General features: G+C 41.5%; 3 protein-coding genes across 3 annotated transcripts; 2 read left to right on the forward strand and 1 right to left on the reverse strand.

Annotated features, from left to right (window-relative positions):
- Positions 1-5,004: 5,004 nt before the first annotated feature.
- Positions 5,005-7,697, reverse strand: LOC120428065 (ionotropic receptor 75a-like). Its single transcript, XM_052706955.1, is given in 7 exon segments — positions 5,005-5,284; positions 5,336-5,598; positions 5,656-6,103; positions 6,592-6,753; positions 6,809-7,094; positions 7,097-7,300; positions 7,685-7,697. Coding segments are annotated over 7 exon segments (1,656 nt in total).
- Positions 7,698-7,740: 43 nt separating this feature from the next.
- On the forward strand, positions 7,741-9,968 carry LOC120428536 (ionotropic receptor 75a-like). The gene is made up of 5 exons (XM_039593571.2): positions 7,741-7,846; positions 7,913-8,687; positions 8,743-9,190; positions 9,242-9,507; positions 9,557-9,968. Exons 1-5 carry the CDS (start codon positions 7,741-7,743, stop codon positions 9,801-9,803), a joined length of 1,842 nt encoding a protein of 613 aa, XP_039449505.1. The 3' UTR covers positions 9,804-9,968.
- A 131-nt stretch (positions 9,969-10,099) lies between these two features.
- On the forward strand, positions 10,100-11,470 carry LOC120428547 (zinc carboxypeptidase A 1-like). Its single transcript, XM_039593582.2, has one exon. The coding sequence runs from the start codon at positions 10,133-10,135 to the stop codon at positions 11,408-11,410; it is 1,278 nt and encodes a 425-aa protein (XP_039449516.1). The 5' UTR covers positions 10,100-10,132; the 3' UTR covers positions 11,411-11,470.
- Positions 11,471-11,844: the final 374 nt, after the last annotated feature.

Below are 11,844 nucleotides of genomic sequence, written 5' to 3' on the forward strand. Positions count from 1 at the left end.
AAGTTGAATTTGATTAAATTGAATTAAATTAAGTTAAATTAAGTGAAATTAAGTTGAATTACGTTGAATTAACTTAAATTTAGGTAAATTAAGTTAAATCAAGTTAAAATAAGTTGAAATAAGTTAAAGTAAGTGAAATTAAGTTAAATTAAGATGAAATAAGTTGAATTAAGTTAAATTAAGTTAAATTAAGTTCCCTGGGCCTTGTAAAGTCAAGGGGCATGATTTGATCCTAGTGCATTAGTTAAAATTTGGGTAAACATTCTTTTTTATAAGCACTATGGACACCACTTCATGCTACGAGAACTCGCTTTGTCGCAGCCCCAGGGCTTTAGCGTTGACCGATAAGCTGTCTTCGTGAACTAGGTAGTTCTCCGATAGTGAAAATATCACAATTGCACCAGACACCGCTGCTTCTGTGACTTTTTCACTATCACAATGTGGGATTTAGGTGGGACTTTAGGATAGTACAATTGATTTGTTGCTTAGCATTAGCATTTAAAATAAATCTGTATGCTTTCCAAATCTATTTGATGATAAATTTAGTTGCAATTGTTAAGTTAGGGTAATGCTGTCAATAAACTTTGATTGATGTAGAATACTAGGCATTCTTTTATGTCAAATTGTCCATAGAGTCTCGATCAATCAATAATGTAATGATATCGGACAAAATTCGTTGATCTGTTGAACTAACGGTTTTCGGATTATGGTTGTATTGACCATTGTTGCGAATCGAGGAACTACGGATCTTTTGACGTAAATGGTCATTTCTTTTTCAAATCGCGATTTCTATCCTTTTTGTACATCAGTTCACAAATTTTTATTGTTTTTTTTATAGAAGTAGTACTACAACAGTTAAAGGAACGTTTAGTTTTGAACATTAAGTTTTGAGGATTTTAGATTAAAATTAAGATTTTCAATCCAAAGTAGTTAGCAAATGAATATTTGGACTTAAATAAATAATTGAATAAGTTGGACTTATGAATAACATACAACTGTGCATTTATTCTAGAGTCAGATCCATACAGCGTCAGTGTTTATTTGGTCGAAGTGTACTAATTCATTGGCAGATCTGATTCTAGTTGTAATGTACGACAAGACTACTGACGGACGTGACAGGACGAGGGCCCAGTTTAGAGGTTTCAACATCAACGATGTGCGGCTGGACCACCCTCCCAAAAAAAAAAAAAAAAAAAATTAAGTTAAATTAAGTTGAATTAAGTTAAATTAAGTTAAATTAAGTTAAAAAAAAATCAAATTATTCGCTCTACAACATTGCCTTGGCGTTCTCGATTACGAGATTTCTACTCGAAACTAGGTGTTCGAAGACTTGATTGTTGAGGCAATTGCAAACCTCTTTTTACACCTTAGCCTCCATCCATCCCGGGATTCGAACTGACGACCTTTGGATTGTTAGTCCAACTGCCTACCAGCGACTCCACCGAGACAGGACCCAGGGAGACGACTCCTACACCTGGACTGAGCTATCGACCTAACCTCTAAGTTAGACCGGGACCAACATTTACTTCCCTGTCCGACGGAAGGCGTGATCAGACAAATCTCGTCTCAAAATTTGCCACCGGGACCTTCTGGGATCGAACCCAGGCCGACTGGGTGAGAGGCTTACCCCTACACCACGGTCCCGTTAAATTAAGTTAAATTATGTTAAATTATGTTAAATTATGTTAAATTATGTTAAATTATGTTAAATTATGTTAAATTATGTTAAATTAAGTTAAATTAAGTTAAATTAAGTTAAATTTTGGCTGATTTTAGCGTGACGCCCTTTATGGGTGAAGCCTAGGATGGTCAATTATTACAAAGTTCAAAAAGCCTGGAATCTATTGAAACATTCAAATAATTTTCTGGACTACCAAAAACCGTTCCAAGAATAGCGGAAAAGCATGCTACACCAGCAAAAACTTTTAAAGTGATTTCAAAATTACTAGTTAAAACTAACTTAATCCACCTATGTGGTTGATGCCTTCCTCACTTTTTACCAACAATGGGTAATATGAGTGGTTTGGACACATATTTCAGCTATTTTGTTAGGTCCAGTAAAATAAGTACACAGATATAACTTAAGTTGTCATAACTCGAGACAGGGTTGCCAGATTTTCAATTATGTGGACTCGTTGGAAAGGTCTCTTGATTACCTAACCAACGATGGGTCGGATGATGGTTCCGGACATCGTTTACATACATTTAAGTGAGATCCGGCTTCAAAAAAGTACATAAATATCACTTAAGTGGTTATAACTCGAGACAGGGTTGCCAGATCTTCAATGTTGTGGACTCGTTGGAAAGGTCTCTCGATTACCTAACCAATGATGGGTCGGATGATGGATCCGGACATCGTTTACATGCATTTAAGTGAGATCCGGCTTCAAAAAAGTACATAAATATCACTTAAGTGGTCATAACTCGAGGCAGGGTTGCCAGATTTTCAATTATGTGGACTCGTTGGAAAGGTCTCTCGATTACCTAACCAACGATGGGTTGGATGATGGATCCGGAAATCGTTTACATGCATTTAAGTGAGATCCGGCTTCAAAAAAGTGCATCAATGTCACTTATGTGGCCATATCTCGAGACAGGGTTGCCGGATCTTCAATGTTTTGGACTCGTTGGAAAGTTTTTTTGATAACCTAACCAACGATGGGTCGGATGGTGGATCCGGACATAGTTTACATACATTTAAGTAAGATCCGGCTTCCAAAAAGTACATAAATATTACTTAAGTGGCTATATCTCCAGACAGGGTTGCCAGATCTTCAATATTTTAAACTCGTTGGAAAGGTCTTTTGATTACCTAACCAACGATGGGTTGGATGATGGATCCGGACATCGTTTACATGCATATAATTGAGATCCGGATATATGTGAAAACACATTTTTATACATAACTTTTGAACTACTTATCGAAACTTCAAACAATTCAATAGCGATGTATGGGACCCTAAACCAAGTCGAATGCAACTGGTTCGATCAAAATCGGTTCAGCCAGTGCTGAGAAAACTTGGCAAGATTTTTGAACACATACATACATACACACACACACACACATACACACACACACAGACATTTGTTCAGTTTTCGATTCTGAGTCGATATGTATATATGAAGGTGGGTCTTCGAGCTTTTAATAAAAAGTTCATTTTTAGAGCAGGATTATAGCCTTACCTCAGTGAGGAAGGCAAAACAGTCGAAAAATTAGCTGGATGTACCGAGAAACGTGACAAGATCAAAAAAGAAACGAACTAAATCAGCAAAAAGGCTGGGTGAATAGAGCAAGCTTTACAGGCAGCAATGGAGGCTTTTGAAATGAAAACTAGTAGAAATAGCAGAAAAAGTAGCTACTATAACCATAGCACATACCATGAATAGTGGCAAAGTTGGCTAAACTAGCTAAAAATATTTGTGAAAATATGTGGATTCGCAGCCATCAATGAAAAATTTTGAAAATTATTCCTAAAAAATAGTTGAAATAGTCTAAAAACTCGCTGGGCTAGCCATAAAGCTCACAAGGATTCCTTAAAATCTAGCTAAAATAGCTAACAGACTTTCTGAAAACAAACAGATTTTGAGACTGACAGCATTTTTCCAGCTTACAATTTAGCTAGGTAACTATATTTTGGACCAGGATTTGTTTTATGATTTCTAACTAAAAAAAAAATGTGGTTGAAAAAACAACCTATTTTTTAAGATTTTTAACTAAATTTTAGTAAGATTCACGATAAACCTTCTTTCCCTGTAGGTAACTCGGGACTCCAGTAACCAAACTTCAGTGCACAGAACGGTTAGACAAATATAAAATGTTTGTTATTTCCAGTTTTTTAAAGGTCCTCTAAGCTATTGTTTTTCATATATTTATAGGAGATTTGTTTACATTGCGTGTTCTTTTTTTGTTTTATTTTGTTTTTTTTTTTAAAAAAAGGTCCTATAATTTATTTTGTTTCATATGTTTATAGGACCTATTCAAAAAGACTCTAAATGTTAAACAGTACAATTTATTAAAAATTATTATTTTTATTGCTTGATAAACTGTTAATGTTGAATAAACACTGAAGTTACAATATTTATTCTTAACATTAATTCAAGTCCATTGAAAATAATATAATATATAAGTGAGAATTCTAAGTACTATAATTGTAAACGTTTTAACTCTTATAAGAAATGCAGGCACAATAATTTGTTATTTTCTGAGATTTTTTTTATAGTCCCCCCCCCCCCACTATTGTCTTTGATGATTTTTTTCGGTCTAATTTCTGCCATTTGACTATTCTGCCATTTGACTGTTCTTCCATTTGACTGTTCTGCCTTTTGACTATTCTGCCATTCAACTCTCCTGTTAATGAATTATTCTGCCATTTGATATTCTGCCATTTAAATATTCTGCCATTCAACTCTTCTGCTAATTAATTATTCTGCTAATTAATTATTCTGCCATTTGACTATTCTGCCATTTGACGGTTCTGCCATTTGACTATTCTGCCAACTAACTATTCTGCCAACTAACTATTCTGCCATTTAATTTTCTGCCATTTAATTTTCTGCTATTTATTTTTTCTGCTGATCAACTTTCTGCCATTTAATTTTCTGCTTATTAATTTTCTGCTAATTAATTTTTCTGCTTATTAACATTCTGCCATTTAAATTTTCTGCTTTTTAATTTTTCTGCCTTTTGATTTTTCTGCCTTTTGATTATTCGGCTCTTTGACTTATTCTGCCAATTAATTTTCTGCCATGTGATTTTCTGCCATTTGGCATTCTGCCATTCGGCATTCTGCCATTCGGCATTCTGCCGATCGGTTTTCTGCCGATTGACCCGACCCCGCTGCAAACATGTTTGCGAGTTTGGCAAGTTTGCGGAATTTGTGAAAACTGAAAAAAAAAAATGTTTGCGATAAAATTGTTTTTTAATTAAATTTATTTTTAATTAAGAACAAGTGAGATGAACATTTTGAAATAGGGGTGAATGTAAACTTCTAATTAAAATTCAATTCAAACCATTTTCTTCTCCGTGGTAAACTCTCCAAAATTTTCATTCAAGCTTATCACGTCCTGCTTTTCGCCCAACTTTCCAACCAAAACGCCAACTCCCAGCTCAAACCCAAACAGCAGCGTTGCCAAAGTTAGCCCAAATCCCAGCAGCAGAAAAATCGGCAACGCCCCGGCGATGGTCACACTGGACACGATGCTGCCCGAGAAGCATTCCGGCTTTTTGGCGATCCAAAATTCGGCAAATTTTTTCACGATGCCAACCTCGCGCATTCGGGCGTATCTGCAAATTTGAGATTAGTTTTTTTTTGTACAAATTGTTCAAACATCAAACCTTAGAGAAAACAGCTCCCGAAAGTGGGAATCCTTTCGGACGACGTGGTCCACGAACTGGGTCGGCATACTCTCCACCTCGTTCAGGTCGCACACCTCGGTAAAGTCGAACGTGTCCCGGATCAGGTTGTAGGCCACGTTGCGCTCGCAGTTGTACGCAAAGTTTCCTCTGCGGATGCGCTGCAGTCCCGAGCCCGAGTCCATGAAGGTGCTGTCGGTGATCTTCCGGGCTCGCAGGTAGTCCACGTCCGGCAGGTGGGATTCCTTGGATGGAAGTTTTTGTAATTGGTTTAGGATTACTTAGTGATCAGTTCTACTTACAAAGAAGAACGCCTTTTCGTAGGTGACATCCTCAATGCCCAACTCCAAATGACTGTTTGCGAGCTGAACCAAAGTTTTGATGTCGGACTTTTTGGGAGTTCCGATCAAGGTGGACACAATGGCCGACGTGTAGTAGTTGTACACCATGACCGAGCACATCAGTACGGATATCTGGACGACCTTGCCGGAGAACGACCTTGGTTTGAAGCTCGACCCTTGCTGACAGTAGTTACCCAAAGATTCTACCAGCAATCCGTACCAGGACGGACTTTCGATGCCCTCGCGCATGTTCAGCATCTTGAACTCAACCATGTAGTTGAACTTGAAGACGAAACTTCCCAAAAGAACTATCAACACAACGCTGATCCAGACGCTCGTGCTGAAAGGTCGTATGAACGCACTGTTCATGAGGTTGGAACTTTCCGGGGTTTTGAAGATGAACATCAACCTGTAAGAAAGTTTAGTGTTACCGTCAACTGGGGCGAATCGGGACTACGGTCTGAATAGGGACAGCACTTCAAATTTGGAAATGAATGCACACATTTTGTTGCTCTGAATCTGGTCTAACAGAAGTCACTCAAAAATACTAAAATATTAGGCCGAAGCATTGCTAAAACTGCTGTTCCAATTCGCCCCATGCGTCTCGAAACGCCCCAGATGACTGTACACTCAACCCCCGGTGGTTGGTCACTTTTTCGTTTGACACTTTTTTAGTTTGTACCCCGTTGGTTGGTCAAAGTCAAACTAAAAAGTGACGAACTGTCACTTTTTACATGGCACTCACGCACTCTATCAAAACAAACGTTTGGTAGTGTGTGTGAACTCCGTGTAAAAGGGGTGTCAAACTAAAAAGTGACCCCGTTCGTTTGACAACAGTTGGTGTCAAACCATCGGGGTTTGAGTGTAGAAGAAATCAGAATACTCGAGACAACCTACTCGAAGGTCATGTAGCTCGCAACGGAGGTCAGATGTTCCATTCGTTTGATCTTGGTCATCAAACCCGTTACGGAATAGTCGATTTCGCGATCGATGAGACCGCCCAGAATCCCTCCCGTGGAATCGTTGAACGTCCAGCGATCGTAGTGAATGTACTTAACCCTGAAACCATCAGATATTAAACTTGACTCACCTAATCAGACTAATCAAAACTCACTGAAATCCCGAAGTTACGTGCAGCGCCTTGGACAGCCGGAATCCCATCCGGACGGCATGGTCCAGGTGTCTCCAGCGATCTGACTCCAGATGTTCCATGATCTTGTCCATGGAATCGTTCAGGTTGGGGTAGATCTGCGTCACCGTTCCGACACGCATCGTAATGTCGGACATGTTCCGTCGGTGCTTGTACTTGGGCTTCCCGGAGTGGCGGCTTGGTCCCAGAGTTCCGTGCTCAACAGGTCGATCAAGAGTGACATTCAGCGCTCCTCCTAGAGGCCGGCCTTTACTTCCGCATCGATGTACAAATCTGCTTTGGACAAAAGTTGGAATATCTCATCTGGATCGGTCAAACTGAACAGGAACCACTGAATCGATGTCGAGAAGCACTGCTTGGCGGAACATTTCAGCAAGAAATCGACGCTGTTGAGGCAGCCAAACTCCAGAGCTATTCCGATCTTTACTCGAGAACGACCTTCGATTCTCTTAGCTTCTAGAAGTGGGTTAAAGAAACTATCATTGAGATTCACGACTTCAACAAACGTTAAAGAATTGGAGAAACTTCTCAATAGCTGATTGTTATCTGAAATTATGTTGGATATCTGAATGTCCCAAGAATCTTGAGAATTAAATGAAACCTTCTGAGCTCCAGCAATTGAAAATTGTAACATAATTCAAATTGATCGATACAAAGTAATTCAGCAAAAGTGTAGATATTGTTTTTTTGTCCATGATTTGGAGTGTATTGAGAAGCAATCCATTGATACCTGTATTTTTAAGTTGATGAATCTATAAGTCGTTAATTTGACAACATGATTCCACCAATCAAGATTCAATAACTTATTCATTCCTTGTCAAATCTGATGTCTTCATAAACTCTTCAATCCCATGCATAAAGTTGACCACAACTCAACCAACCACCAAGTCGTAACAATGTCCACCCTGGACTCGCCCGCCTTCGTTATCAACTTCCTGGCGAGCTACTTCGGTGCGTTGCACCTCAATTACGTAACGGTGTTCAACTGCTGGAATCCGGAAGGTACACGCACTGGAGCAAAGCTGCAGTTCTTCTTCATATTTACACAGTTAATCGATACCGTTTCAGATAACCACCACTTGATGGGGCATTTATCGGCCGCGGTGCGCTTTGTAAAGGTGGTTGATTTGTCGAGTGGCGAGGGGGGTTCACTGGAGATCGGAAGAGGGAATCGTTCTAGGGTTGGGATGTTCCTGGAGTACGGATGTCCGAGGAGTCGGGAATTGTTGGATGTATGCGCGGAAGCTAGATGTTTCTCCACCTCGGTTCATTGGGTTATGATGAATGGATCTGTTCTGGATGCGCTCGGAGATGTTGATCTGTACGTGGATGCTGAAATCAAAGTTTTGGTTGAAGACGGGGATGATCAACTAAAGTTGTACGACGTCTATAACAACGGGAAGTCACTTGGAGGGACGCTGAATGTAACGTTTGATAGAGTTGTTAACGTTCTACCAAGTGGAGAGATAAGATTTGGTAGAAGTATCGTGGATCAAAAGTCCAAGTATCTGAATCGGAACAACTTGTCCGACATTACGCTAAGGATTGGGACGATATCTCGAAAGTTTCCATCGGCAGATGCATCCGTTGGTGATGTTCTGAGATTCTTGGAATCCTACGAAGAGCGCAATGTAGATACTGTAGTCCGGATTGGATACATGCTGACCCAAGCGCTGCAAAGAGATTTGAACTTTGAGATTCAATACACTCACTATGATTCAACAACTGATAATGTTATTGGAGCAATTCTTGATAATCGTATCGACTTGTCAATGTCTGGCACACGAGCCCCCAACGAAAGAATGGAACATCTGACATCTGTCCTGTACTACATGAATTACGAGTTCGTATCGAACACCCTTTCAGAAACTCGTAATCCTAATTTGACCTCATTCCAGGCTGGCCTTCATCTTCAAAACCCCAACCAGCGATAGCCTTCTGGATAGTCCCTTCTTTCGGCCGTTTGCTCCCGAAACTTGGTTCGCCATTTTCCTCACCATTCTGGTGGGTAGCATCGTGATCAAGATCAACCACTCCCTCGAGGCTCGCTACCAGGAGTACTCCCTCGACTGGACCGGACCTCCGTGGTTCAGTGCGTTTGTGGAGTCCCTGGGTCATTTCTGTCAGCAAGGGGCACATTTGGTGGCGCGGAACCTTCTCGGGCGGCTTATCCAGCTGGTGATCATGACCTGTGCGCTGGTGGTCTACAACTACTACTCGTCGGTGATCTTCTTGACGTTGATCGCGAGTCCGCTGATGTCCGATATTAGGACGTTGAGTAAGCTAGCGGACAGCAGACTGCAGTTGGGCGTTGAAGATACCATTGAAGCTAGGGATTACTTTCTTGTAAGTTACTACTACACTTCTTACTGTTTCACAAATCCATTTAAATCCTAGAACTCTCACACCACGCACGAAGCATCATATTTGGCCAGGAAAAAGTTCACCGATCACACCTGGACCAGACGGGACATTGGGCTGGAACGCGTTCGCCACGGAGATTACGCCTATCACTGTGAGAAGACGGACGCCTTCGGCTGGATCCGGCAAAACTTTGACCTGCAGGAAGTTTGTGATTTGAACGTGCTGGAAAGTAAGCCCCCACAACCGATTGGATTCCTGGTGCGGAAAGATTCTCCGTTCCGGGAACTGTTCACGTTGAGGTAAGATCGTCAAGTTAGAAGCATGAATTCTATGTTTTCCTCTCCACAGATTCGCTCGAATGAAGGAGCTTGGGATCGTTCGGCGCTTCACCGAGTTCTGGATCACCAAGAAGCCGGAATGTTTCAGCGAGAGTGTCGTGTCCAGCGTTAGCTTTGAGGGATCGTTCGCACTGTTTTTGCTGCTGATTGCTGGAATCGTAGTCGCGTTAGGAGCCTTTACCGTCGAAATCGGATTGTTTCGGGAAATTTGGGCACGAATAAATCCGGAAAAGCATTTCATCTATAAAGTGACTTGATCAACTTGCAATTTCTTCACCGTACATCAATAAACTCTCTAGTTCATGCATCTAATCGAAATCGCCTTGTTCTTACTCGCAAACCCCCAGACAGATTAAGAGTCTTGTCATAACAATTATCCCAACTTAACGGTTCCGCGGGTCGGTATCAAAACACTTCCAAGCGATTCCGATCGTAGACTGCCACCCAGGCAAAAGGTACTTGAGAAATCGGACTGATAAGGGCGCAAGGTTCGTTTTAGTACGACCGCCCGCCGTTTTCCGGCCTAGCTATAAATTGTGCATTGTTTTGCAGCGATGAGTTAGTTCGTACCAGGAGGTTCTCCAGAATGGGTTCCAGTGTTCTAATTGTGGTGATAGGGGCGTTGTTGTGCGTTGGATCGGTGGTTGGTAGTAGTGATGGGGAGGAAGCTCGCTACGACAACTACCGGATTTACGAGCTGACGACCAGCACGGAGGACCAGCTGCGAACGCTGGGCGAGCTGAGTTTGTCCAGCGATAGTTTGATGTTCCTGGAAATGGGTCGTAAAGTGGGCGATAAATCGAGCGTGGTTGTGGCGCCGCATAAGTTGGCGGATTTCGCGGATACTTTGGCCAACGCGGGAATCAGTGCACGGGTGCTGAACATGAACCTGCAGAGCACGATCGATGAGGAGCGACAGCGGATGATGGGACGATCTCGGGGAGAGTTTGGATGGACGGAGTACCATACGCTGGAGGAAATCCATGAATGGTTGGACAAGGTGGCTACGCAGTACGAGCAGGTTGAGCTGATCGAGGGAGGACACTCGTACGAGAACCGCTCGATCAAGGGTGTCAAAGTGTCGTACAAGTCTGGGAATCCGGGAGTGTTTGTTGAAGGTGGGATTCACGCTCGCGAGTGGATCTCTCCGGCTACCGTCACCTACATCCTGAACGAGCTGCTGACCAGTCAAGATCCTGCTGTACGAAACATCGCCGAGAACTACGACTGGTACGTTTTTCCGAACGCCAACCCAGATGGCTACGTCTATACTCACAAGAGGGATCGTCTATGGCGCAAGACACGAACCCCGTACTCCGGTGGATGCTTCGGAGCTGATCCAAACCGCAACTGGGACTTCCACTGGGCTGAGCAGGGAACTTCAAGTCGATGCTCAACCGATACGTACGGTGGACCCAGTGCGTTCTCGGAAGTCGAGACCAAGACCTTGTCCAGCTACATCGCTTCGCTCAAGGGAAAAATCCAAGCCTACATCGGATTCCACTCGTACTCCCAGCTTCTGCTGTATCCGTACGGACACACTGGAGAGCACACGCCGAACCACAACGACTTGACCGAGATCGCTAAGGCTACCGTAACCTCGTTGGCCAAGCGATATGGGACCAAATACACGTACGGAAACGTCTACGATGCCATCTACCCTGCAAGTGGATCCAGCGTGGACTGGGCGTATGGGACGCAGGACGTCCGGATTGCCTACACATACGAACTCCGTCCAAAGTCGGGATCTTGGAATGGATTTGTGCTGCCACCGCGGCAGATCATTCCAACCGGAGAGGAAACTCTGGACTCGCTGGTGACATTGCTGGAGGAATCATCGAAGAGGGGGTATTATGATGGTTAGGATTGTGGAGTATTTTATATGAATAAAGGACTTTCTAGTCATATTTGGATTAACAGTAAATTGATTTTGTTTTGTTTGATCACTTTTTTATTTCCCTTGATTCATGAAACGTCTACTACCCATGTATACATAATTGTCCCGCATGAATTTTCATCATTGCGAAATTGGGCAGTCTAGCTAGGTCGTACGATCGAGTATTTAAGTATTTAAGTATTTAAGTATTTAAGTATTTAAGTATTTAAGTATTTAAGTATTTAAGTATTTAAGTATTTAAGTATTTAAGTATTTTAGTATTTTAGTATTTAAGTATTTAAGTATTTAAGTATTTAAGTATTTAAGTATTTAAGTATTTAAGTATTTAAGTATTTAAGTATTTAAGTATTTAAGTATTTAAGTATTTAAGTATTTAAGTATTTAAGTATTTAAGTATTTAA

The sequence above is a fragment of the Culex pipiens genome, chromosome 2 (genome assembly GCF_016801865.2).
Source record: "Culex pipiens pallens isolate TS chromosome 2, TS_CPP_V2, whole genome shotgun sequence".
Classification (NCBI taxonomy): Eukaryota; Metazoa; Arthropoda; class Insecta; order Diptera; family Culicidae; genus Culex; species Culex pipiens.

Bases quoted from the DNA above. Each gene is read 5' to 3' on its own strand.
- LOC120428536 (XM_039593571.2), top strand. From the start codon at position 7,741: ATGTCCACCCTGGACTCGCCCGCCTTCGTTATCAACTTCCTGGCGAGC. The intron at 8,688-8,742 runs GTTCGTATCGAA...ACCTCATTCCAG, and splicing joins CTGTACTACATGAATTACGA to GCTGGCCTTCATCTTCAAAA. The intron at 9,191-9,241 runs GTAAGTTACTAC...TTTAAATCCTAG, and splicing joins AAGCTAGGGATTACTTTCTT to AACTCTCACACCACGCACGA.
- LOC120428547 (XM_039593582.2), top strand. From the start codon at position 10,133: ATGGGTTCCAGTGTTCTAATTGTGGTGATAGGGGCGTTGTTGTGCGTT.